Below are 27,306 nucleotides of genomic sequence, written 5' to 3'. Positions count from 1 at the left end.
AGAACTTTCATTTTTGTCTATCTATTTGCTTGGTTATAAAAATCTTTGCCTCTAGTCTGAATATAACTAAAAGACTTACTGGCCAGGTATCAGAGTATGAAATGTTACTGGGTCATAACAGGGCATTCACTGCATAAAGCAAACATGAAGAGACAAGAAGTCAAAACATTTCCACAGCAAAGTAAAGTTCTACGTGCCTTTACTTTAGCCAAAGTGGAACAGTTTGTTTCCAGTCTGTTTCCAGAGTAATGTGCTTCTGCTAAGTGAGAATCAATTTAGTCAGTGAAGAGGCTTGGTAAAGAAAAACTTTCATTTAAATTCCCAAAATGGATTCCCCAAGCATATTTTTCCTGTTTCTACAGAGAGTTTACTCGAGTGGAAGGTCCATTAAGGAGAAGGAAGGATTGAAGAGTAGATTGATGTGGGGAAGAGTGAAAGGATGGGGTTTATGCAGACTGATTAACGGAGGCAGGAGAAAAGCGCTGTGCTGACGCATTATGTACCACTCACTGACCACTTTTCGCTCACCCTCTTCCAACTTTGTGTGATTTTTATAAACCTACATCTCCACCACTTTATTGAGCCAGCCAACCACAAATTAAAATGAATTAACTTAGTCTGAGCACAGTCCTATGAGCGTAATGCACTTAGCTTCACGACTCACTGCACAGATTTCATGATAGTTGTGACTTTCTGCAAAAAGAAAAAGGCGCTGATGCTGACACTTTTGGTGCTGGCAACTTCATGACATTAGTGTTAGACAGTTTTAAATCTACGTTTCAGTCTCTCTATCCATCAAAAAAGCCGGCGAAAACAGTTGTGAAACCAAAGCCACATTTACTACTTGACTCCTTTCTCTTTCTGTCTAATGTACCATTTTGAGATATTTGCTCCTAAATACAAAAAACAAAACAAACATGAAATATAAGAAAAATGGGCTGTGGCTATACATTTCATGCTGTATGCTATCAGTAATATAAAGTTTTTATTCTAAATTAGGATTCTCACATCGTGACTGCATATGTGTGTCCTTTAGAAAGGACACAAACAGAAGGGCTGCAGTAAGTGAGGGTCTTGCTTCCAACTCTGTAAGCACATATTTGATATCCAATCAGGCGTCAGCTGAAACAAACAGCACCAGACTGACAATCAATGGATTACAGTGTCAAGGCACCTGATTGCTGAGATGGTGTCCTCTTGATTGGTTGGAACAAAATCCTGTACCCACTGTGGCCCTTTGAGGACCGGTTTGACACCCTTGCTTCGGACTGTAGCACAGCAGAATTGCGACTGACCTCCGCTAAGCCGTCTGTTAACCTTCAGCTCACACATACATCGCCTTCCCTTGGCCGGGCTCTTCTTGCTCTGGAGCCCACTGTTTTGTATCTGGCCAATGTCTCTTTGCGCTTGTGTGTTTACTCACAGAGTTGTCTCGACGTGTGATAGATCGGCCTTTTGGCGGGTGGCGAGTGTGGAAGAGTCACAGATTTGCAAACCATCATTTCACTGTGCACAAACTGTCTGGTGGACTGGCATGCCTCGTGTAGCAGGAGGAGAAAGACAAGGGGGAGTCCATGAAGGAGAACTCTGGCTGGTTTAACAGTGAGAATAAAATAAATTAAGGAAGACAGTTTGATGCCATCTGTGTATAATTCTTACAGAAAAAAGACTAATCTTCTTCTACTTCGATTGTTCTTTCCTGTCAGGAATGTGGTCCACCTTAAACCAATCTAGAATTACCCTCGCATACAGAACATACCCAGGCGCCTCACAAGTACATTATATTTCTTATAACTTCAGCAGGAACTAATTTGTTCGCTTTCCATTGTCTCTGAATTTTGAAACGAAATTGGAACAAATTAAATTCAATTTTACTGTGTAATAATATAAATATTTGCTGAAATTGATGCAAACAGAATGCTAACTCTGTGCTGCAATTAACATTTTTGTGCAGTTGATGGTTTCACACCAACCTGGGGCACCACACTGCTCTAATCTGGGCCTGCTCCCTTATGTACCAGAACCATATTGTATTCTTTCTCTTGGCGAATTACCTGCGATCTGCAACATTAACATTCTTTATAACACACTGTCTCCCCACTTCACTTGGAGTCTGGCCTCCCTATTAAGCACTTCTCGTGTGAAGTGCTTAAATAGACACAAACCTTTTGAAATTGCTGCTGCTCTGACATCATAGTCGACTCCTTTTCCACCTTGGCTCCCTGCCTGCTTTACCACCCCAGTATTTGATTTGTAGTAAACACAAAAATTCATTGCACATTTTTGTCTTTTTTTGGGGGGGGGGGTTCCTAATTTTTATTAGGAACTTTTACTTAAATGTCTCTTCAAACTCTTTGTAGGTCAATAGAAAAGCCAAAGCTTGAGTGTTTTTTTAGTCAGCAAAAATGAGAAACAAATAAGTCCCCTGAATCTGCTCGTCTCCCGCGTCCTGCCTCTGTAAACAAACGATAATACAACAAAAATGAATTAATTTTTTTGTTGCCTGTGCTTTTGACAGATTCCCAAAATGTATTCCTGTGTTTCCCCTTTCCTGCCTCATCTCGAGTTACAGGAAAGCAGCAAGCCAATTTGGTGAGAACAAACTGGAGATAAAGAAAGATGCGTGAAGAAAGCAAACATCAACAAATGTCGCCATAATACAATGCCGTGCATCTGCAGTATGAGGTTTCTGTTCATGCATTATCACTCTCTTGCCTTTTCTGCCAAATTCACTTTTGGATACGATGATCGTGCGTCAGCTATATGAAATCTAATTTTAATTAGCGTACTATACTGTGATGAAGAAAATTCCAGTTCAAATTTCAACCAATGTGGGTGATGGAATTTTAAGTAAAATTAATTTCACATAAAGTTTGTTCCAGTTTTAAATGCTATCTTTTATGTGACAAACCAAATGCTTGAACTGGAAGTTACTTTACTAAAGTTGAGCCATTCCTTTGGTGATTCTGTGAAGCTCCTTATTAGAGCTTTTTAATGCTTCCTTTCTGCTTCTTCTGCACTTCTTTACCATTCCTTTCTGACCATGTTGCCCTTTTGACATGGTTTTCACTGTATGGAATTATAATAGCCGGTAATTGCCTCGCCCTGGTACACAACACTGCTTTTGACGTTTCAACGACTTACATTTGACCACAGACTAGAGTTTGAGTTACTATAATTTCTGGCTACGCTGTATACGTGCGGATGAACTTGCTCATCCATCTCTCTCCCATGTGATGTCGGCTGACAGTGCTCTGTGAAAATAAGTCATTTTGCTCAATTTTTGTAACTGACTCACAACGAATTGAAGTTTAGGTTTCTTCCACTGTATGTTGGCAGAGTTATGTGCCAGGTCCCGCATTTATACCATATTTTGTTTAACCTGCACATCAGGTGTTACGATACTCTTTCAACTACTAATGTGTTGTGATTTTGCGTTCCTTTGAACCACCATCACGACCCCTACTTGAAAAGGTCTTCCATGCCTTCGACAAACCATTCAAGCCTTTATTACATAGTGGAATGCCATCACAGATGTCTGCACTTTGATTTTGCAGAGTCCAAACAGCTGTGAAAGTCTTTTGTTGGATAGTTTGGCTTGTTTACATAAGAAGCAAGTTTTGATGTCACTGCCTTTCTTCTGACAGGCTTGTTTGTGTTGACATTGGACTCAGGCTTCAAATGCAATCATACCATTATTATTACCAATGGGAGATAAACTAGGAATAATAGGAAGTGTAAAATACAATTTATTTCAATCCCTTTTGTATAAGACTCAAAATACAACTTAGTAAAATAACATTGGAGATGAAATGAAAGTCTAAAATGGAAGGCCGTGAACAATTCTGCTTCAAAATCACTGAGTGAAAACTTGGCTGTTTAAGGTGTTCTTGAGCCTCTGTATGCCTTTCTAGAATCCTGGATCAGCAGAGATCTTGAGTGGCTCTCAATAAAGGACCATAGCAAATATTGAATCCTCGTGATCACAAACAAATCTCCTCTTTCACCCATGAACACTCTCCCAACCCACAACTGTCAACACCAACATGTCTTTTCTGTGTTTTGTGTTTTGGCTGTGTGTGTTAGTTGGTTGGATGCTCTCACAGACGTCGCACCAATTTGTAAAAAAGTTTTCCTTTAGACTGCCAAATATTATGGCCAAGAATTATCGTGTTTCTACTAGAAAACCAATGGCTCAAATTATCAAACTATTTTTAATTATCAAGCTTTTCTCAGTCTTTTCAAACTCTGAAGGGCCTGGAGGTATTTGGTTCATGGTAAGGCCCCTGTGAAGGTTTTATATCAGTAAAAAGTTAAAGATGTTTAACTTAAAATGGCAAGTTGATGATCTTCATATTAAAATAAAACCATATGGTTTTTAAATGAGGATTTCATTCTAAAGCTTTAATTGTGGAATTTTGGGAAACATCTATGCGAATATAAACATGAGACTATGTCAAAACGTGCGAGAGCACATCATCAGGCCGAGACAATCAAATTTCTGCTCACAAGTCTTCTGCGCCAGCAGGCCTGTTTGAACACTGTTTTGAAGACTTTGAATATTTCACAGCCGCTGGTTACAGCAACGCTCGTGTAATAGATTTGTTGTTGGGCTTGTAGCCCTTTCGCTTTGTTGCGTAAGCCGGGTGCTTGACTTTCATAAATGTGCGATCCTGTAAACTGTCTTACAAACCACAGGGAGCCAAACACACACGCGCGCACACACACACAGGTTCTGTCCCGCGTGGCCCAGATGCATTTACTTGCAAAAGTTTTCCTAGCAAACTTGAGTGCTGCTTCATCAAAGTCCCAGGTGCTGAAGTTTGGTTAGTGAACCCGAATGAATGACTTGAGGCGAGGTTTTAAACAGACATCCAGAGCGACGTGTGGTTTCAGAGACCAGAGATTTTTTTCATAATGAAGGGAATTAATGAGCTCCGTGTGGAACACAATTATCTGGTACTGTCAGGTAAAGCATAGTGGGAGATGAAAATCTAGATGTGTTGTAGGCACTCTATTCAAAGGTCCAAAGGAAGCACCTCATCAAGTTCAATAAAAAAAAATATATGTTTGATAAAACCATACCAAAAGGTTGAATGCAACGACTATTGGTGAGTTTAGCATTTCCCCCAAACTTTGACTTGTTTCTCTCACTTAAAGCCAAGAGTGCTGTGGTCTGTTTTGTTCACTGAAGTCTATTTAAACAAATGTATTTCAGTGTTCTCTTGTCAGACACCTTTGCATGTGAATCATTTGGAACCGCAGATGTGGTGTTAGTACACACAAATGAGTAAGTATGCTGGAATATCTGAAGGTCTCCTGTGTCAAGAAACCAATTAAAATTCAGAAGGGCTTTTTATTTCATTGGCTGGTGCCTTGGTCCTCTGCATTGGTTATAACAAAATATCCTCCAATCGGAGAAAGGTGCCAACTTATCGACTAACAGGTTGCACAACTTTAGTTCGGATGATGTGACAACACATCATCATCTCCTCGGTCGAGGTTCAGGAAGATATCATTGCATTGAAATTGCTTTTTGAAAATCGCTCTCACTTCCGTTCTAGTTGAGTTTACTTTTATAAGATCTTGCGTGATTTTAATTCCCTGCCTCCCCCCGCACCTCGACACTTCATTTTCTTTCTTCTCATTGTGTGCGTCTCTCACAGGGTTACCTGCCAGCTAACGCAGAGAGAAGAGAAAGTGTCCTTCAGAGGAAGAGGCAAGAATATTTTGGCTTCATCCAGCAATATTACGACTCACGCAATGACGAGCACCACCAGGACACGTACAGACAGGTATGGTACCAGTGGAGACATCATGATTTATTTGTGATGAAAGGTGTTGATTAAATTGTGTATTGACAACAAACTGTAATAAAACCGACAAAAGAACATTGTGCGAGGATCTGGCAAAATGAGTCATTTAATCCCAGATGTGTTCAACAACTCATTTCTATTGACACGAGTGGAAGATTCACTCACATATACTGTATGTTTTTTTTGTCAGTTGAAGTAATTGGCTTTTAGCTCATTTTGCCAAATTAGGTAAATGGGACCGTTGTATTTTGAGATGTTCTCAGATCCACTTGTGTGCTCTCAGGATGAACCTGGTCTGTCATGGCAAGTTTTCTTAGCTTTGATTTGGAGAGAGCTTCACTCCTCTGTGGTTTAGAAATAATATTCTGTTTTCCTTCCTGTGTCTGTTTATCTTCCTTGTTCCCTCTCTCATTCATTCTTTCATTTAACACTCGACTACTTCCCATTCATTCTGGAACGATAAGAAACATCAAAGTGTGCTTTCCGTGGCACAAACCACTCACTTTTCATACTCTCTCCAGCTTCCCATTGATCTCTTCCACGAGCTGCCAGAAAGCTGTAAGGTTTTGTTTTGATGACGATTTGGATCACATCTCCCTGTCGCTTCCTCTGCCAAAAGTGGATTGTTCCAAAATTGTTTGTGCTGATGGAATGAGTAGTAATTTCAAGTGATTCTTCTTCTTCTGCTGCTGTTTTTTTCTCCCTCTCATAGTGATTATACTTGTTCATAAGATGGTTTGGCTCCCACACTGATGACACATGGTTGGGGGTTTATTTAAAAAAAAAAAAAAAGCTTTTCTCATCGACTGTGATTGGTGAACAGCTTGAATTTGATTGTGTTCAATTTCCATCATATAGTTGGACACCAGCTTTGAGTAAATGACTATTGTGTGAAGCAGATTTGGGTTCCTAGATCGCTGCTAAACTCAGCAGTTGCCACCCTTGTTTGCTTTACTGGGGCACACTCTATGCACAAATAGTCTTTATTTAACAGATAAATACTTCTCTTTTGCTAAACACATCTAGTCATTCTCCTTAGCTGTTTCTACAGCAGTTCCAGGAAATGTCGCTAGCGTTTCAAAAACTATCATCATATCAATCATCCGCTCTTGTAGCACTTATCCTCGTCATATTCTCATTAACCTCATCTGTGAAAATGATCGTTTCTCCTTTCCTCATTTTTCTTGGTCTCTTCATCAACAACATTCTTTGTCAACACAGGCCCTGTCTCTTCTGTTATGTTCAAACCTTCAGACCTCTCTAACATTGCCTCCAAACTTCTCCATGTCAGCTGTCCCACTCGGTACGGTTCTATAAAGCTTCCAGTTCATGCTTGATGCTGCTCCGATATCAGTCATGTCCGCCACTTCCACCTGGGCTGTGCGCTATTCTTCACCTTTGTCACCACTGACCACAGATTTCATTTCTCTTATCTGCTCATTCATTAAAATGCTTTTCTTGTTATTTTGGTTCCCACCTTCTGATGCTCTCTTTTATTGAGTACATGCATTTAATGATGTGTATGATGGTGAGAAGAGGATAGACTGGATAGATAGAAGAGTGAAGGTGCAGAGGGAAGCGGTAATGAAAATGGTTTGTGCACGTTGGAAAAGGGAACTTTATCTTTAGCCCTTTTGAGCTTTCTTTCAGTTTCTCACCCAGTATTTAACTGTCAAACACTTGCTTTTTAAAAAGTCACTTTTTCAGAAAAGAGCAAGATTATTAATTCAAAGAACGTTTTGTGACTAATTGGTTGGAAAGGACCAGACGAAGGTCATAATTAAAGAGTTTACTGGACTTGCTGCAATCAAACTTGACCTACAACTCATCTGGCAAAAAAGTTTTTTTTTTTTCTTCCCCATTTTCAGCATCAAGGCCAGATGTGACAGGCAGGTGGATGAAAGCGTCCCACTTGTGAGCCCAAACATGCCTTTGTGTTTGTGTCTAACACTTTCTCTCCCATGTCGCTGTCAGATCCACATAGACATTCCCAGGATGAGTCCTGAGTCTTTGGTGCTGCAGCCAAAGGTGACGGAGGTAAGGTGGGCAGAAGTACCGCTCAATCTCGGGTTCTGTCACCGACCGGACAATCGATCTCTAAGACACAGCCTGTGTTGGCCCATCTCCAGCCGCTGTTGTGCATCCGTCTGGCTCCCTTCTGACGAATCTGCCTGCCTGTCATGTTGTTCATCTGCTGGGTCGACACTCTGAAATGGTGTAAACGTGGTCCCTTGAACATATAACATTCACACGGCGTTCCCTCGCAGGAACTGCTCTACATTCACGCAGCAGACTACTGCAACCTTGCACGAATCTACAACTTCACCGTTTCTAGCATGAGCTTTTTGCTCGGTGCAAACCTTGCTTTTTTCACTCAATTAATACAACTATCACATTGTTGTGATTACGCTACACTTTTAAAGTTATGATTTCAGAACAGTTATTCATTTGACAACTGTTAAACTGCTGTATTTTTTATTTGATTTGTTGCACACATTTTCCAATTATTTTCATTAATTTTATTAAATGACATTTTCCATATTATTATTATTTTTTTTTATTTTGCATGTTAATGTTATAACCAAATGAAAACCCAATGTAATGACTTGATTACACACATCTGATTCATCAAAAAACATACACTAAAACTAAAATTATAATTAATTTGCTGAGTTCAATAGCTCACGATAGTAGTCTCGGCTTCAAGTTGGAGATTCGTAGCTAATTTGGAGCTCTGGTCTTGAGCCAGCCCACGACCACTGTCCCATTTCAGACCCCTGAAGCCCAAACCTGCCTCCAATCAAGGACTGGAGTCCACTGAGTCCACTAACTGTTGCTCTTCTTGATCTAACATGGCCGTTGCTTCAGTGTTTGTCTTTTCTCTCCCCTTCTCTCTCTGCAGATTCACATTGACATACCGAGAACTAATCCTCTTATTCCTCTTTTCCAACAAGCTTCTGTCCAAGAGGTGAGCTCCCACCTGCAGCACTCAAACACAGACTCACCTGTTGGACTTTTCACTCTCCACCTGTGGGGCATGTGATGTATCATTTGAGTTAAACGCTAAATAAACGTTGAGTTTGGCCGACAGTCTGATCGATGAAGTGGAATTTTCTCTGCCTTGGAGTGTGGAGCATGAAAAGCCCAGCTTACTTGCACCGCATGATCTGCATGGGTGAAAAACTAACAGCGCATATTGTAGCCTTCATGTTTTATGCATGAGATTAAATGCACACACCAATTTCTTTGCATATTATAAACTCCAATAAAGAGTCTTTAGTGCGACCAAACAAAGCAGAGGTGGTTACGGCAACATTATAGAAAAGCAATGATCCCCAAAACCTCACAGGCATTTAAGCATAACAAACAACAATAATAATCCCAAGTAGTTAGGAAAAAATATATTGTGGAATAGCATGTTTATACAAACGGATTAATTTAAAGGGTGAATAGAAACACTCTAAATATTGGTAATTTGCCCTTTCATTTAGCACGTTGGTCAGTTGTTTTATGACAAAAAAAAGTATGTGATTTCAAACACACACTCTCACACATTTTCTAATGATTGTGCTGTATGTGTTGCTTGTCATGATATCAGTATTCACTACACGCCATCTGTAACTAATGTTTGGCAGTACACATATGACACCGCAACTGTTAACTACCTTATTTTGTTTTCACCGTTTAAAGTAGACTTTAGTTGGCTAGTGATATTACGTAAGATAAGTTCCCTAAGTTCCTTTCAGGGCCACTGCATAATTTAAAACTGACTTAATGAGTGCAGTGGACCTCACTTTTCTCAGGTCTCTGGTGGAAGTTAAGTTTGCGCTAAACTTTATGGAATTTCTGTGCCAATGACTGCATCCGTTTTTGTTTTGTTCAACTTGAGGACATGAATTCTTTACTTTAAAAAAAAAAAAAAAAAACATTAATGATTGAAATTTGTTGAAGTCCATGTGAAAGAGTGCGTTGACAAGTTTAATATTCATTTTGGCAGTCAGGACAGAGATGCTGAATTTTCTGACAGATGAGTCAACTCACTGTCTTCGTTATAAAGTATACACTGTATTGTGCTCCAAAATTCTTGGGCGATCATTGTGCCAATAATGATTTATACATCTCACATTATTTCCAATAAAATGAACTTGCAGTTTTGTTTTGGAGGAGGATTTAGTTGTAATTGGAAGAATTAAAAATGATACAGATTCTTGGCAGAACTGAATTCACTTCCTCCAGGTGAGGTGGATCTCATTATTTAAGTGCTTCTGGGAGGTGATGTCGCGTACAGCACCGCTGGCCCGAGAAGCCATTCAAGGTAAAAATGGCCTGTAATGAGGCGCAGAATAACCAGGCCACCAGATCTCCTCTCTGTGTGTGGTACGACCCCCTCAGTGAGTTTACGCGTGCAGAGTCAGAGAAATCTAAGTTAGAAGATGCTCTGATTGCTATTTATAATGTATAATATTAATGGTGCTTGAAGGTGTGTCTGAACAACAGCTGTCTGTTGCTGGAAGGAAAAGTAGCAGACATTAAAAGAGTAGTGGCGAGTGTATGTTATGTCCACCTCCACCTTTCTCCATGAATCCATGTCTCAATCCCTTGTGTAGCCATTTACCAGCTTCATGGACACAAAGTGAAAGCCACCGTTGAGATATTCAGGCGTTGCTTTGCACATATCAATATGCACCCGACTCAAAAGGGCTTTTTATTTATGCGGTCATGCTCACCGTGCCACCAGAAAATCACCTCCGCTTCATTTCATTTTGTTGTTTGTCTCGCCGCGCCTCGCTCGCAGGGCCTCGCAAGAAATGAAAGTGGAGATGGAAAGCAGTCAACTGTCTGTTCCATTTCAGCGAAAGAGGGATAGTGGAACACTTCCCTGCTGTTATTTCCTGTGCGCTATCTTAAGTGTCTGGGTTTCTTCCTGATTTCCTCGAACAATTCAGGTCTAAGCCGAAAAGCTGATAACCAGCAGTTACACGTTTGCGGCTTTGAAAGGGAATGTGCGCCGTGATTATGTCCAGGGGTTTATATTGTCTTTTTAATTCCTGGTGTTTCAAGCAATTCTCAAATGAGGGTCCTTGAAGCAGCAGAAGGCTATTTGCTGTTTCTGGGTGAGAACAGTGTTGGGCGAAAGAACGAGATAAGAAAGTCTTATATTTGACACACAGGCGTGAAATTTCATCGAGACGGAAACTTCAAATACCAAAATATAAAACAGGTGAATGGAGTGATGAACTAAAATGATGTAGTCAGAAATTATAACAAATAACAATATTAGTAACAAAAGCAATGAAACAGCATATATTATGAAAAAAGGATGATAACATTAAATATTCAAATGAACAATACATCATGTATGCTTCTGAAATGCAACTTATACATAGACTTAGACATAGACCTAGACATAGAATACAGAATATAGGAGAATCTGAAAGATTTAGCTGTCCGTTTACTACTTGAACGACAGTACAATCTCGCTCTCACTTGCTACGAGTGGTGACCAACTGAACTGCAGGTACAACAAATGAGTACTTGTACTGGCAGTCTGTATTCTTTCATTGAGTTTGTTAATGGTCACCATGAGCTGCTTTCAAAAGTATTCAACGCTTGGTCCTGTTTTTCTCTGTTCATCTTCCCTGTCAGGAAGACACAATTGATAAAATTGCAAATCTAAATATTTTGAAAACAATGTATGAAATGAAATTGTATAAATCACAAATAGTGAAATGCAGGAATATAAACGAACAGTTTAGAGAGAAAGTGGACAGTGGAAGGCGCTAATAAAATAATAAATAAATATAATAATAAAATAATAATAAAACGTTGAAGAATTCAATAGAGAATTATATCAACATAAAAATATACGCCAAGAAAAAGAACTTAAGCATCAGAAAAGCAAGCATGGTCAGAAACATTCTTCAAGAAATCTATCGCAACTGTAGCAACAAAATAATTCTAAGATGAAAAATATATGACTTGAGAAAAAAAGAATCCATTATTAAAAGCTAAAAATTGCTACTTTTGACTAAGCTTTCTGTTTACTCATACATGTTCTGCTGCCACAGCTCTTGGTACCATGGCACTATGTATAACAAAGCAGTTCTGCTACATCCTCATTATAGCTTAATTGCAGCCTCTTGTAATTTAGTTGCTAATCCACTTGAGTTGCTTCTCAGACACTTTTTTGTCCTTCAGCTACTTAAGCGCTTAAGCAGCATTACAATTGCTTCCTTGTATTATGTAACAGACATTAAAGCAAATCAATATTAGCATTGTATCGCTACCGTCATAAAAAGCAGTTCACGCTGTGCAGCCAGCGGTCAAAAGCTGCCGCGTGATCACTGGACTAAACACCATGATATTTAGTTATAGCAATTTCTTTTCCGCCTCTTAAGATTGTCCTAATTTGGGTTCCTGCGGTCGTGGAACTAATGGGATCGAGCCGGAGCAATACGACAGATAAACAGACTCTTGTCCCGCAGACACAGCACATTAACTGAAGAATGTGAGATTAACATAATTTAGAGGAGTTTGTTTGTTTTGTCTCTTTGTGTTCAAGTTGGAACCGAGGCAACAAACAAGACGCATGAATGTGATGGACAGGCTGAAAATGAAGCTGGGATAGTGCGATGGCTGGTGAGAGGACTAAACATCAAAGACAGCCACGGAATATCAAGTCACTGTTTCCTTTCTGCACATGTGCAGAGAAATGTTTGACACTCTGACCATGAATACTGACTTTGAGGAGATGCCAACTTAAATACGTGTCATAAGTGTGAAGTGAAGGTGACCTTAGGAAAAATAAACAAAAAAAGGAATTAAATAAAGACTAACTTGTAGAATTGAACTATTCTGATTCTGGAATTATGATCGTGCATCACAAAATGTGATGGACCTGGAAACCTCCAATCATCAACTTATCCCTGGTGTCTGTAATCCCATCTGATAACACACATATCAGTCAATATCAACATATTCAGAAATGATCATTTTGCTCTGTGTTCTGCTTGAAAAACTTCAATCAACAATAACCTCCTGATGTTCCCAATACCATTTATTTTCCCGACCGATCACGTGAACTAACATTTGAGTACTTGCCGCCAAGTATCAATACAAGTAATTCACAGTGCCAAAACCATTTCAAATTGTCTTCTTTTTTTCAGCATGTTCCCTGAACAAACGGGAGACCTCTGCCACAGATTTCACTTTAGATATTTCAAGTTTAGTTTGGGCAATACTGATATATGAGTATTTGACAAGTAGAGCGAAATGGACCAGTAGCGGCGCAGGTTCCGATGCTGGTGTTGGTATTGGGACATCCTTAAATTCAAACCTACTAACCAAACTCACCTGTTGATCAATATTATGTGATTACCGACAGACATGGTTTGAAGTGATGCTAATAAAACATTTGTGGGCTGTGTCTGGCAGATTTTCGAGAGGATCCTCTTCATTTGGGCCATCCGACATCCGGCCAGCGGCTACGTCCAAGGCATTAACGACCTGGTCACACCGTTTTTTGTTGTCTACGTCTTCGAGTACATCGGTGAGTCTCGTTGTGAACCAGCATGATCCACTTCTCGGAGCTGCACCCCCAAAACTTCATTTGCTGCTTCATCAGCTCGGGTCACAGAAATCAACTGAGAGAAAATAGAGATGTGCTTTCTTTTCATAACTTTGTGCCAGCTCTTCAGATCTGCTAGACCTCGTCTCACCCTTTTTTCTCTTTTCATTCTCTTTCTCATGAACTTTCACCTTCTTCTATGGAGTGTTATTTGACTGTTAAAAACAGAGAAGTGCGTTAAAGCATGAGCTCTGTGGACCTCCTTTCACGAAACTGTTGACTTTAGCTCACATGTCTCGGAAAGAATTCTGAATACTGACAGGCTTCTGCGAAGATTGTCCTCTCTATTGATCAGCGGCAAATATGGACCTATGAGTCATCTCATTGTTCAAATACAGAACTCACAAGAGACTTAAAATGTCGTCAGGTTGAGCAGAATCTGAGCGAATCAGTGTTAGCTATTACACATCTGTTAAATTACATCCAGATAATTTGTATCTGGAATCTCATGGAGTCTGGTATTGGAAATGACATCTGCAGAAATTGACTCTTGGGTGTTGACGTTTTTCAGATTGATAAACATGAAGTTGTAAATACGTGACACACCATGCTTACACTGGCTTACAAAAGAAGTGCAGAATATGATGTGTTGATATTTCCAATAAGCTGTTACAATTGATGCTTTTTTGGGGGGAGAATGTACTCAGGTGGGTAGTGGATTTTGTTGAAGTGCCAGCCTGTAGCACTGATTTAAATAAACAACAGAATAAGGCCATTTTCTTGATCTTACAGTCAGCAACATGCTCAAAACAAGGAAATAAGTTGTGTTTTATCATTCGGAGAGTTAAATAGTTGGTAATCATTAGGGGGGTCTAGTGCTTCCTTTATATATTACATTGCAATCCCTGCTTCATCCCATACTTATTAATATGTAAATAAACTGTAAAAAGTATACTGTTGCAAAAAGGAATCCATATTGTGGTTGTGCTTTTCTTTTTTTTTATTCTGTAAATGACTGCTGGTGTTCCAATCTTCTCATCAAGACTACAAAAGAGGACTGGATTCCAAATGGGGAAACAATGAAATGTACTTTTTGGCAGGTATTGTTGCAACATCAAAGACTTGGCAGATCACATAAAATCCCAGCCATTATCTAGATTTCTCTGAGAGCCTATTTATTGCTGAAGTTTGAGATTCACTACAGTGAAGTTTTACTGTTATTCACCAGCATTTTCTCCACAAATGTGGTTCTTCTAGTGTATTGCTCTTTACTTCTCCTGAAGTTTGAAGTTTATCATGACAGTAAGATGGACTTGTACTGCAAATTGTTTGATGTTCAGCAATTCAGTTGCAGAGTTAGAAGTCATGGAGGAATAGCTATACATCTTTGCATAATCTTTGTCTTGGTGCGATTGGAAAGTCATCATCATTTTGCTGCTACTTCCAGTGAGTAAGTAGAGTTGATTCTGGGCATTTTGTGGAGATGTAGCCACACAGGACACAGAGAGCAAAACCCACTTCATTGCGTTCCACAGAAAAAAATCCTCTCCCCTGAAACTCTCACTGAAAGCATTGTGTTTACACAAGATTTTGAATCAACTGCCTTCATCCAGCATTGTTTTTTTTAACAACTCTGGCAATCATATAAGTAATATGAGTAAAATAGCAAACCAGTGGACAATGTGCAGTGGCATAGCGGAATAGTTTGATTGCGCTTGGTGTGATTCTACAACGTAGAGTATTCGTCTGCTTCGTTGATGCATTTGAGACTCTAAACTTATGAAGTCCAAACCTACAGGCATTTTGTGTACAAAGTCATCAGTGAAATTGATTGATGAATGCTGGAAGAGTGTTCCCACCGCAGGGGAGCTGCGGCAAACTCCTAAAAACCTATGTTGATTACAGGGTTGTTTGGCCCACGTCCAATTGCTGTGCCACCCCTTTCATACTGCATAGAAATCCCACGTTGTCCTGGTACAATCTGGTACTTTTGTGCAGAATAAAAGAGGTTTTTGAGACGTCTGTCTCAGATGACTGAGCTTCTCTGTCCTGACACCCAGCAGAGAATTTGTTTGCAGCTTGCATCTGTGATCTTGGTGTTCAATCGACCACCACCTCATGTTGGACAAACGTCACATTTGGTGTGACAAATGGCGAATGCCTTCATCCATTTTCTCTATCTGGTCAAGAAACCAAGTCCATTGACAGCTGATGGCACAATTTGTTACACATGAGTGTTGACGAAAAAAAGAAGTACCGTAAATTTCGGACTATAGCGCACACCGGAATATTAGCCGCACCCGCTGAATTTAAGATGGCTAGATCTTGTTCATACATAAGTCACACCGGTCTATAAGCCTTGGGTGCAGTGATGCTGTCTGCGCCGTAGAAAGGTCAGTGGTGCACCCGGCTTAATAATCACTTCTAAACTAGTTTTGAAAACTGGGTCCAGCATCGAGACTGACTCATGAAACGAAGAATGCAGAACATTAATCATGAACTTGTCGCATCTTTTATTTACTTTGAAGCGCTCAAATTGCGAAGTTCTGACACTACAGCTGGTCTCAGCTGCTGCTTCTTGTCTCCGGCCCTCCAGGAGATCTGCTCTCTGGGTGAATATTATGCGCGCTTTGAGGTCAATAAAATGCCTGTGATTTGAGTTTGATGTGAGGATGCTCAATATTTTGGCAGGGTTCATCCTGTGCAAAAAAAAAAGAGTGGCTTATAGTCTGGAAATGACAATATTTGGACTTTGATGATGGTGCAGTATATAAGACCACCCCAGGGACTGGATAATTGGTGTCTTGATTCCTAGGCCTGTTATGGCTTTGATTGAAAACTGGCTTTTTGGACGCGAGTGAAGAAAGGATTTATGGTTGTCTTTCATAAAAAAAGCATTTTTATTTGTACTCACAACATCTTTTTGAGTTTGGCATTTGCCAAATATCAATGAAAAAAATTGCTAATGGTTGAAATTACCAATAGTCATTTCACATTTTCATGTTGTCAGTTTCCAAAGCAGCACTTAGCTGAATCACGTTGTTCGAGAAGATTCTTAAGGCTTTTGTATTTAACATCTTGATTGTATGTTTTGTTAATACCAAGTGGTCTTGATGATCACAAATACTTCAGTTATGAGACATTACATCTAAAAGAAGATCAAATGTTTCAGAAATTCTGAGTAAAATAATTGCATCGTCGGATGAAACAAACATTTTGGTGACGCAACTTCAAACCGTCCTGGCTTCTACAAAGCTCTTTGTAAACAATGATATTGATAAAGGTTCCCTCTCTTGCTGCTTGAATGGCGTGGTATGAGTGGTGTTTTTGTGTTCTCTTGGCCGCTCATGTAACCCTCTTCATTTGTGCCTGTGTCTAGTTTGGTACCATTTTACCTGTTTGTCCTATTTTGACTCCCACTTCAACAATAGTTGCCCTCCTCCACATGTGAGTCAGATTCCCTGTCAGATCTTCAAAGCGTCACCGTTTGTTTCTTGGTTCCCCTGTATCTTCTTGAACTGATGTTCCTCAAAATCAACAAACCTTCAAATGTTGGCTGACTGGCGAACAACACAATGCAGCCTTGCTGATCTTCCAAGCGGTGGATTAGGTGCATGGTAATGGCTGGAAGATTGCTACAAGCATTGCTTTTGACTGTTTACAACAAAACCATCTGGTAACTTGCGTGGTCATTTTTTTGACTCTGTATCGATCTGATACCTTTGGTTATAAGACATTGTGAGTGACCAAAAGATGTCAGATATAATGATAGGGTGGCTGGGAATCCACATCATATTGTGTGAATTTGACCAGAGCCTGGACTAGGACAGTTGCGTTGTCAATTTTCACTTCACAATTATCGTGGGCCAAATATGTCATATTCTATCAACCAAAATGTAAGTAATGGTGATATAATCATTTAAAATTGCCTTCTGCAGTGCAGTTACACTTCTGGTTAAAAGATGAACTGAGAGGCGGATGTAGAAAAAACGGCCTTCCCAATGTGGGCCATAAATCTCAGATCATCAGACCTATTTTTTTCCATAAAACAGTGGCAGGTCGTCTTGGTCAGTCAGTTCTTTCCAGGTTGTTCTCTGCAGTCCTGCCGGTGTTATTTGGTTGGTGTGTTACTCTGCGTATGTTGACTGATTAGAGCCGTTTCTGTCTCAAAGAACAATTTGATTAATTAGCAGGCTGCTGATGCAATATTGAATTTGTGTCTTGACTTTTAGGTTTTAGTCTTTACACTAATCTCGCTCCTTTACGAGTCCTCACCATCTTTCATTAGCGCCTGACTGTTCGTTCTACTATTCCATTTGGTACGCTATTGACAAGTCTTTGGCGTTTACCATGTGGAAGGATCCTGCTAATGTCGCTTTTCCACATGGACTGTTGAGCATCGCAGCCGCACTCTTACTCTTTTTCAAGAAAGAATTGATCCGTAGAGTCTGAACTGTGAGGCGCTCCTCTGCTTTTGTGTTACTCTAACTTCTGCAGAGTAACTCCACTCCCATCAGTCCACAATAGCAGCCATCTCATTAAGGCCGGGATTGGCTGTGACGGGCCAAAGAGCCGAGGCCGCTCCTTCTTTAATGTGGAGTGGACATTGATCGGCCCTGGATCCATAACGTAATCTGCATGCCAGCATCTAAGTATAGATCCGTGCTGAGGACCGATGAAGACAGTTGGACATACAGACAGGAGGGACAGTAATGAAGCTGCTAAATGGATATTGAGGAAATGGAGACATTGTTTACTTCAAATTAAACCAAAGTTCATGTTGCATGAATCTGTTTTTCAAATTGCATGAGTTCAATCAAGTGCTGCCACTAGAGTAGTATAGTCTGGCATACAGGTTACGATGACACAATGGTGCCTTTCTTTTTTAAAAAGCACAAAGCACATTATGATAAGCAACCAGAGGGTGGACCAGCGCCGCTGTTAGATCACTGCTCTATGTCCCAATACTCTTCAGAGAGAGTATCTACGAATTTGAAAACTTGCTTCATAAAAGAAGCTCTTTGAGGCCTCATCGTGCGTGTGTTGTGGTCTTTGTTGAGGCAAGAAAATGTGCTTCATAAGTGCTGCATCTCGTGGGAGGTGTGCAAAAATGTTGGAGGTTAAGTATATTTTAAAATTTAAATGCACCTCAGTGCAGCAGAGGCTCTTTGTGAAATGGAAATTGTGAATAAGTCAGTAAGGGGCCTGTTCAACCTAGACATTTACTCGAAAAGACTTGTTCAGAAAAAAAGAGGGCAATCGGAGGTAAAGGGACAAACAAGCCCAACCAGCAGGAACCATCAGTAACGTCAGGAAGAGTTTGGAGAAACGTCCTTGAGGTTGTTTTTAGAGATTGAGCAGATTAGGAGAAACAGGAGCATTATGTCTGTTTGATGGAGCAACCAGATGCTGTGCAAGTGGCAGTGAAGGTCTTTTAGAAGTGTTTTCAAACCCTGAAGGTCCCCAGATACTTCCGCTTCTACCAGAGAGCCACTCAAAGCTTGATGAATGCAGAAAAATATGCACTTGATTTCACAATCTGCTTTTTAAAATTCTGATACTTAACTGGTGTCAGATTTAAAAAATGACAGTCCCCTTCACTGCTCATACCTCATCATGAGTTTCTTTGAGGCGTGTGACACAAACTCAACCTCATAGAGGCTGACTTTTACTGCACACGCTTTCTTCCGCCTACTATCATGTGTAGAATGAGTTCAGTTATTACAAAAGTAGGCATGGCAACTGAGAGACTTGCCTGGAAAGGCCTCGGATACAGGCGAATATGGGCTCTTTACCCTGATCTCTTACTTAGAGCCAACAGGAGTTACTGATCTCATAGTGAATTTATTGTTCCAGGGTTGCATCAGAATGTCTCATTCTCCAGGGTTACATGCGTTGGAATCGAGCAAATAGAACTACTGACTACTGATCAACTAGTTTAATTAATGAGGCCCAGAATCGGCTCGTCGGAGTGACGTGTCATGGATCTGTCACCAAAATTATACACAGAAACACTCTTTATTTCAATGCTGAACACAACAAAAATGCTGCTCCAATCTCATTATTAGAGAATTAGATTACAGAACAAAGCTATGACCTCCAAATTTGTGGGTTCTAGTGTGGCAGGCTAATTTATTCTGACTCTTTAGTCAAGTTGCTTCAATTCTTAATCTTTATGCCGTGTTTTTCATAAAGGCACATGGAATGGTGGAGGTATGCCTGTCTTGTTCTAATTGTTAAATTCCTATGTGCTGAAAACGTTTTTCATGTCTGTCCATGAGGCAGCATGAGTTTTCATTTCTGCGCCAACAAAGTGGAGATATAAATATATATTTTTTTACTTCACAGGGCACCTCACGGTGTGATGTTCATGTTCTAAAACTTCAACAGTGTTCTTAATGTGAATCTTCAATAGCTGTTTGTCTTCCTTGAAGTCTCGTCTTCTCTTTTTCTTCATGCTACAATATATCTTCAGATTTGAAAAGAACGACAGTTGGCTCCAATAGTAGACATGAAGTCTTCATTAAAAAAGTTCAGGTGCATTTAATTTGTCAGGTTTAAAGAATATCACATACACACATATGCTCATTTTGTCTCTTGTTGAAACCAACCATCTTAAAAAAAGCTCAGAAACACGTACAGAGTAAAATGACTGGGGTGAGTGCAAAACTGAACAAGTCTCTTCTACACACAATTTTCAAAGAAGCTGAACTCTTGCTGATATGACTCAATAATTTTGAGGCTCCGTTTTCTCTAAAATCTTCTAGTATTGCTCTCAGTCACCTCTTCTTTTCTTGTGAACACTTAGCTCTCTTTGATTGCTCTTGCTAGACAGAGAGGAGTGGAAGCTTTGAAATGCCAGAGACGTTCAAGACCAGCATTTTCAGCACATCATTTATTTGTTTACGACACGTAATTGTGGCATTAGTCAGAAATTCAATCTTTCTGCCGCTCTCAATGAAAACAGGTCATTATCACCGCCGCGCATTTTTAATAACTCCTCTTTTACTCTTTATAGACCCGCCATAAAAATAATCATCTCCTGCATTGTTTAAGATGGACTCGTTTGGTATTTCATGGTTTATAAAACATTTCATGACGTTTTCATGCAAAATGAGCCGAAAGATAAAATATTTTAATGAACGTATTAGAAGATTGCCGTGAGCTTTCATGGACAAATGATTCTTGTTCTCCTGCGTGTTTGGCGCACTTCCTTTTCACACACAACTATCGCAGAAATGCAGATGCATTTTAGGCCTTCATTATATTCACCTCTTTTCTTTTTATTTTTATTTGTATTTATTATTTTCACAAATATCTGATGTGTTCTGTGGTAAACATGTAATCCAATTTTGGATTTGCATTTACTGTTTTTAGCTTTTGCTTGTGAGGAAACAAACATATTTGTATTAAATGTATTTTTGTGAACATAAACAAAAAATGTATTCATTACAGTCATTTTCTGTTCAGTCAAATATCCCAGAGCCATTTCTTAATTGTGGTAGATGATGCGCTATACGCATTTAGTATTTAGCTGAGATAAATAATTCTACTGTAGTGGCACTTCTTTGCCACTTTTTACTGTTGTCAAGCTCTTAATTTATTCATCTATTTTCACCTGCTTTCTAAGCTTAGTTGGGGGGGTAGTTGAAATAAAGAGGCCCAGACTTCCATCAGAAACCTTTTCAGCTATTCTGGGAGAATAATGAGGTGTTTCCCTGTCAACAGCGAGGCATGATCTTTCCATTATCTCGTGGGTCTGCCCCATGGCCTCTTTCCTATTCAAGGCCTCATGAGAGTCCCTGGATGCTGAGGAGCTTTGTTGCTCTCCCAGGTGACTGAGTTTCTCACCCTTACACGAAGAGAGAGTCCACACCAGACCCCGCTTCAGAAAATGTAATTTTTTGCACTGCGGCCTTGTTCAGTCATGACCACAGTGGAGAGTCAGAACATAGATCGACCAATACATTTGCCTTATGGCTCAGCTCTTTCTTCACCACAGCACACCAATATGAAGTATTCATGACTGAAAACATTTCACCCTTCATACTTCCCTCACTAACTCGGCCCCAAGATATGATGATGAACTTTTTATTATTATTTACAAATTTTTGTTGAGCTGATGGATATGGCGTGTGAATTGTCCTGTCGGAGGCGTGAGCTATCGTTGAATGTCTGATGTGAACATTTAGTTCATTTATTAAAGTTTTCTATTGGACTGCTAGATTGTTGTTTTTTGGGGGCATTTTTCACCAAAGAATGCAGAGACAGTTTGGAGCATTAGCCTCCAACAACAAGGCATATTGTTGGTTCGGGTTTCTATTAGTGTGCTGAGTTGAGCGTGTTGTAATACTTATTTGGCTTTGTTATGAAAACCTCGATATAGATTGTTCATGTTATTTGTTTTGCCTTGTTTCTGTATTTTGTATAATTTCATTTGCTCTGTAGTCTGTTAAATGTGAAACTGTTTAAATATTTTTTTCTGTAGTTTTAATTTCAGAACCTTCAAAAGTGGGCATTGTCAAAATAATCTATAAAAAATCTGAAATAATTGAGATCGAACAACATGAAAAAAAAAAGAAAATGGTAAATTGGACCAAAATAGTGCCATTTTGAAATAGCAGAATAACCTCAAATGTACTGTAGTCATTCCAAGTGATTGCGTGTAGCTGCTGTTGCGGCCCCAACCATAACAATGCAGGTCTACCTCCCAAAACCAAATTAATAATATTGTGTTGCATAAAGCTGATGAGGATAAATGACCTGCTGCTTATTTACCTATAAATGTAATCAGTATTGATGGTATTTTATTGACACTATTGCCGTGTATTGGTCTAATTCCCCTCTCGATCTCTGGTCCATTATCTGTATTGACAGAGTGGCCATATACTGCTAAATATCCATTGAACCACAAAAGCGTTTACCACTCGTGTGAAGCGAAGACAGTGGTGTTACTCTGGTGGAGCACGCGGTTGCTATTTAGCGATTTGTGGTGCATCTGTTGGGTAAATCATCTTACATTTCCTCACAGCTTTCCAACATATTTCCTTTCTTGCCCTCTGTTCCTCACTATTTTACTTCCACTCCATTCTCATGCCCCAGCGGCAGCGCACTATCAGCAGAAGCATAAATAATCACCTCTGTGAAAGGGTTTGTGGCTTTACTGGAATTACTGTGTCAGAAATCAAATTACCAAAGTTTCTACCAGAAGTGATAATGCTTAAGTGATATCCAGTCAGTTTTAAACTTGAGAGTTGCTGTTGTTTTGTTATTGCACTGTATGGTCAAGTGGTGATGCTGTACATAAACAAACAAAATGTGAGTGCAGTATTTGAAAGTCTAAACTCACAATTCACTTGTTTATCCGGAGCTATTTTGGATTTTTGTAAATACTTACCTCGCTAAGTTTGATAAAAAGGTTTCACTCTCGCAGATGCCACCTTGTCAGTTTGTGACTAAGTAAAAAAAAATGACTGAGGTAAAATAAAAATACCTATAATAATAATGATAATAAATAGCAGACTTTTAGCTAGGATTTTGAAACAGACTGACTTTACAACTTTTTTACAAGCTTTGTCAAAAAGAAGCTTTTTTTCTCAAAACCATCATCGGGCCAGACGCCCTCCCATGCTGGCCCCCCTAACTTGCCGAGCTGTCCCTCTGAACTAAATCAATCATCCTAGCAGCTTATTACTGTCCTATACAATTATAATGAAGTCAACATGGTCAAAGCTAGTCAAACCTATTTTCACAGACTAGGCACTCAAGTTAGCTTGTGTATCCTGTGAGGTATTTTTCCATTTCTTGCTGGAATACAAGATGGCTGTACCCCTTGGTGCATTGCAAACATTTACATGGCTGTTCTCTAATCGAATTAAATATTCTGCGATCTACTTTACAAGATGATGTTTCGGATGATAATGTGATCTGGATTTATGAAGGTCCTGCATTAAAAAGTATTTCCAATGCAACTTCCTTCTGCCACTTCCCACCATAAAGGCGCCCGTCCACACATTTTATCGACCACTATACCAATCCTGACACCTAAATCAAAGTATTTATGGGCGTAGAGAAGCACAATGTCAGCGCGAGCTTACCCCGAATTCTGAACTTTCATACTTCACTGGAGTGGAACTCATTCCGCCGAGTTTTTTTTTTTTTCTTTTTTTATGAAAGGCAGTCTCCCAGATTAGGGATTGCTGTGGCACCTAAAACTGACTCAGCGCTCTGAATTAATGGACACTAACTTTCCAGTCTCTGAATTTAACAGTGACATGTTCAGAGAGACACTTTTTAATGAGCATTAGTTAATTATTCAAAACGATGGCGACAAGTTTCCCTCCTCAACATCCATCCTGATCTCCTGTTAAATGGCTGTCCGTGTAGAGCAATCTTGGGCTGCGGTCCGTGAAGTGATATTGGCGTCTTCCTGGCTGCGGTCTGGCCACTGGTGGCCCAGCCTTTTCTTCAATGTCTCCCCCTGATGAACGGCTGTTATTAGCTCTAATGAGTAGCTCGGCCATCGCTTGGGCCCAGATGCTGACATCCAGCAAGAGCCTCCCTTTACCTCGCCCTTATCTGCTTTGGCTTCCTCTAATTCCTTCTGCCTCAATCATTTAGCAGGATTATTACTCTGTGTAGGCATTCTTTTCGCTCTGAGATTTTATTTGATGTTATCTCAGTGGTTCGCTCCAGACTCAACCTTAATCTCGATCTCCACTCGTCTGTTTGGTTTGGAAGGTAATCACCATGTTTCTGGGGTTAAGTAATAGCATTTGAAGCTCTGAAATTGAATCAGCCGTCTGGTTGTGGCCCTGCGGGTCTTATTGTATCGACGTCTCTCTTTCATACCTCTGTAATGTTCTTTTCTTTAATACCTTTGACGACTGCCATGACTTGATTCTGTTTCTGTTTACCCTCCCCTTCACCAGGAGAGCTAGTCGGTGCAGGTAAACCCGCTCCGCATTCAAAGTAACCGGATCAGCTGTGGAAGATTTAGGGCTGCAGCCTCGCAGCAAGATGGTCGCTGGTTTGATTCCAGCTGGTGGCATTTCTATCGATCCTGGGTGAAAGCGTGTGTGTTTTCCTTGCGTGACTGGCATTACTTGCAGCTCATAGCCTGAGACGTTGATGTAGGTTTAGGAAAAAAATGTGTGTGACATAAATGAACGGAGAATTGTCCAAAAACCTCATAAAACCTCTCACTCTTGAGCATATCTGCAGAATGCATACATTTGGGGCTAATCTCTGATTGAGATAAACGATGCTGTATCTTGGTTAATTCTGATTTTAAATGACAACGCAATGCTGTTTGCTGTATAGTTGGGCTATTGTCAGTCACCAGAATAGCTATAGCAGATAAAGTACTACTTATGAATAACAGAATGTCATGGTCTGGTATAATGAATTGGGAATTATTATAATGCAAAAATTAAGAGGAGTGTTATGACAGTCCCATACAGATGTCAGGACTAAATTTCCGTTCCTGACCTGACCAGCAGAAATCAGCCTGTCACCCAAGAGGAAAATGTCATTCAAAACAAGTGAATGGGACACAACTGAGTTACCTTCAGTGTATGAAGTCAAGTCAATCATATAATCAAAATATTCCTTCAGAAATACTTCTCATTGCTAATTGTTCCACTGCACATTTTGTGTCTAGTTTCCCACCTATTTTTGTTCATGTTTCATTAAATGGTTATTTAACTTTTTATGTGGATATTCATTTGTTGATTCATTTCCAGTTGTGTTGGGAGGTGTGTGACACCTTGGACCAGTCCTCAGTCCGACACAGGTCAAATTTAGGCACCAATAACTCTCTAGTGACAGTTCAACCATCGACTTTTGCATACTTTTGGACTGTGTGTGTGTAAACCCATGCATGTACATGGAGAACATACAAATTACACACTGGGAGGGACCCAAGTTCACTGTAGAGTCAGGGTTGAGCTTGATCCATTTCCAAACCCATGAACTTCGGGCTGCAGCACTGACCGCTGCCCTTTACCATCCTTTGCTTTTACTGTCTTAAAGTTGAGAATGTTATTTCTAATTTCTTTTAAGAAGCGTTGTCTGCAGTCAATACAATCCAAAGTTGTTGTTTTTTTTTAACAGCAGTTGCAGCTTGTTGTTTGTTAATATTAGTTTGTCTACTTGGTTTTGAAATCAATACCTCGCTTTCATCTACATCTGAGCAGATTTCTTCCCCCATTCCAACACCCCAACTTCCCAATACTCCCTCTGAATAGCAATCATGCTCAGAAATTATCCAGAGAAATACTTCTGTCAAAAAATGATTTATGGTCTGTGAATAGTGGCTGGGGTTATTTAATATTTTTAGCTGAAGTTAATTACTGAACTATAAAAAGCCATGAATTTAAGCCCTGGCTTCAGATCTCAAGTCTCTATATCTGGTTTTCATCTGTCAGCCATGCGTGAGCTACGGAAATAAAATCTGTTTTATCATTCAGTCACCAGTGAGAGGCGTTCTGCTTGACCTGATGCAATTGGGAGGCAATTGACACAGTCATCGTAGCGTGATGCTGTGTGGTGTTTTGGATACATTACTATGAAAGGCGCACACATCAAAAGTACACGCACAGTTTTAATGAGATGCACCATGCACCTCATGAATAATTTGTTGTGTGGAAGGGGCACTTTCTCTTCATCTGGCTACAATTTTGGGAAGGTTTGTGACTATGACAAAATAAATAAACTATTGAAAATATATAATACAAGCACAAGATTATTTATGAGTCTCACATTTTTTTTCATTATATGTATTTTTCATTGTATCAGAGTTCAATATATTTTGTTTTATATTATTTTGCTACTAATGTGGTCTTGAGCTTTTGGCTGACAAACACTTGTTGCAACAAAGACTTGTTCAAACAGGTCACATTTTCTTTTCAGCTCCCAGATGGGCCAATGAATGTCGAAAAGTCATTTTTACCACCCAGTCTATTGGACGTCAGTTAACTCTGACGTACAAATGCATCGTATTTCGCTCTCCTTATTCATTTTCCCTCCTAATGTCTCTCTTTCCTCTGAACAAAGTAAGCCGGCAGATTACACACGCTAATGACTTAATGGACTGATACTTCACTTACATGTCAGGAAAGTTTCCCTTCAGCTCTGGAATGTCTCTGATGCATTAGGTAGGCAGATTTACTATGCTCCACTTGGATTGGACATCTTAAGAGATTAAACCACTTTCACGTGCATCCGAAAAGGAAAAAGGCCATTTCGTATTATATGTATTGTTTCACCCGCGTCACACCATTTATGTCATTTCAAATGTTCTATGAATCATGAGTGATGTGGTGAGTTTGGAGTAAATTATTGTGTGTCACAGTATTTCTTTGGCTTCCCTTTCTGTGTCTTTGAGCTAACCGAGTAGAATTTTTTGTTTTTATTTTTTGAACATTTGCAATGCTTTGCAAATGTTTGCAACACTTTCAAAATACAATGAATACATTTTTTTGCAAAAATCTAAGATGCTGCTTTTATTATCACTGTGTTTCCCGTTTACTGACCAGCCATTGACCTAGACCTTGCTGAAATACGATATTGCCCCGTCCCCATGTACCCCAGATGTCTTGCACTCACTAACCCAGACCAAGCAGGTTTCAGCATGGTTGCTTCCAACACGTACGTCATCACGTTGATTAACGTAATAAGCAGGGTGTACTACCCCATCATGACTTCAAGTGTGTACAGGTATACACTCTGTTACACATTAAGTGATTCTGGTGCATGGTGGTGCGATTGCCAGTTTCCATGGTATGAATGAAGAGATTTGTGCTGTGAGGATAGGTTGCCTCTGATGATGCGATTACATGGTTGTGATCCACCATATGACTAGTGTCTCACATGACTGTTCTGATGGTGCTTGTGCCTGATCTAGTGGGGCTACTGCTTGTT

The 27,306-nt window shown here is 39.8% G+C and overlaps 1 protein-coding gene across 4 annotated transcripts in view; it reads left to right on the top strand.

Moving 5' to 3' along the window:
• The window catches only part of tbc1d22a (TBC1 domain family, member 22a), a 124,213-nt gene that overhangs the window by 34,593 nt on the left and 62,314 nt on the right, over window positions 1-27,306 (top strand). For 3 of the 4 annotated variants that reach the window (XM_053862452.1, XM_053862449.1, XM_053862451.1), the window contains exons 8-11: window positions 5,667-5,795; window positions 7,791-7,853; window positions 8,719-8,784; window positions 13,251-13,365. In XM_053862452.1, the coding sequence (XP_053718427.1) occupies window positions 5,667-5,795; window positions 7,791-7,853; window positions 8,719-8,784; window positions 13,251-13,365 (373 nt within the window). The remainder of the gene's footprint in view (window positions 1-5,666; window positions 5,796-7,790; window positions 7,854-8,718; window positions 8,785-13,250; window positions 13,366-27,306) is intronic. The other variant, XM_053862450.1, reaches the window with a different exon arrangement.

This window comes from Synchiropus splendidus, chromosome 4 (assembly GCF_027744825.2).
Source record: "Synchiropus splendidus isolate RoL2022-P1 chromosome 4, RoL_Sspl_1.0, whole genome shotgun sequence".
Taxonomy (NCBI): Eukaryota; Metazoa; Chordata; class Actinopteri; order Syngnathiformes; family Callionymidae; genus Synchiropus; species Synchiropus splendidus.
This window is presented reverse-complemented; position numbering and strand designations above follow the sequence as displayed.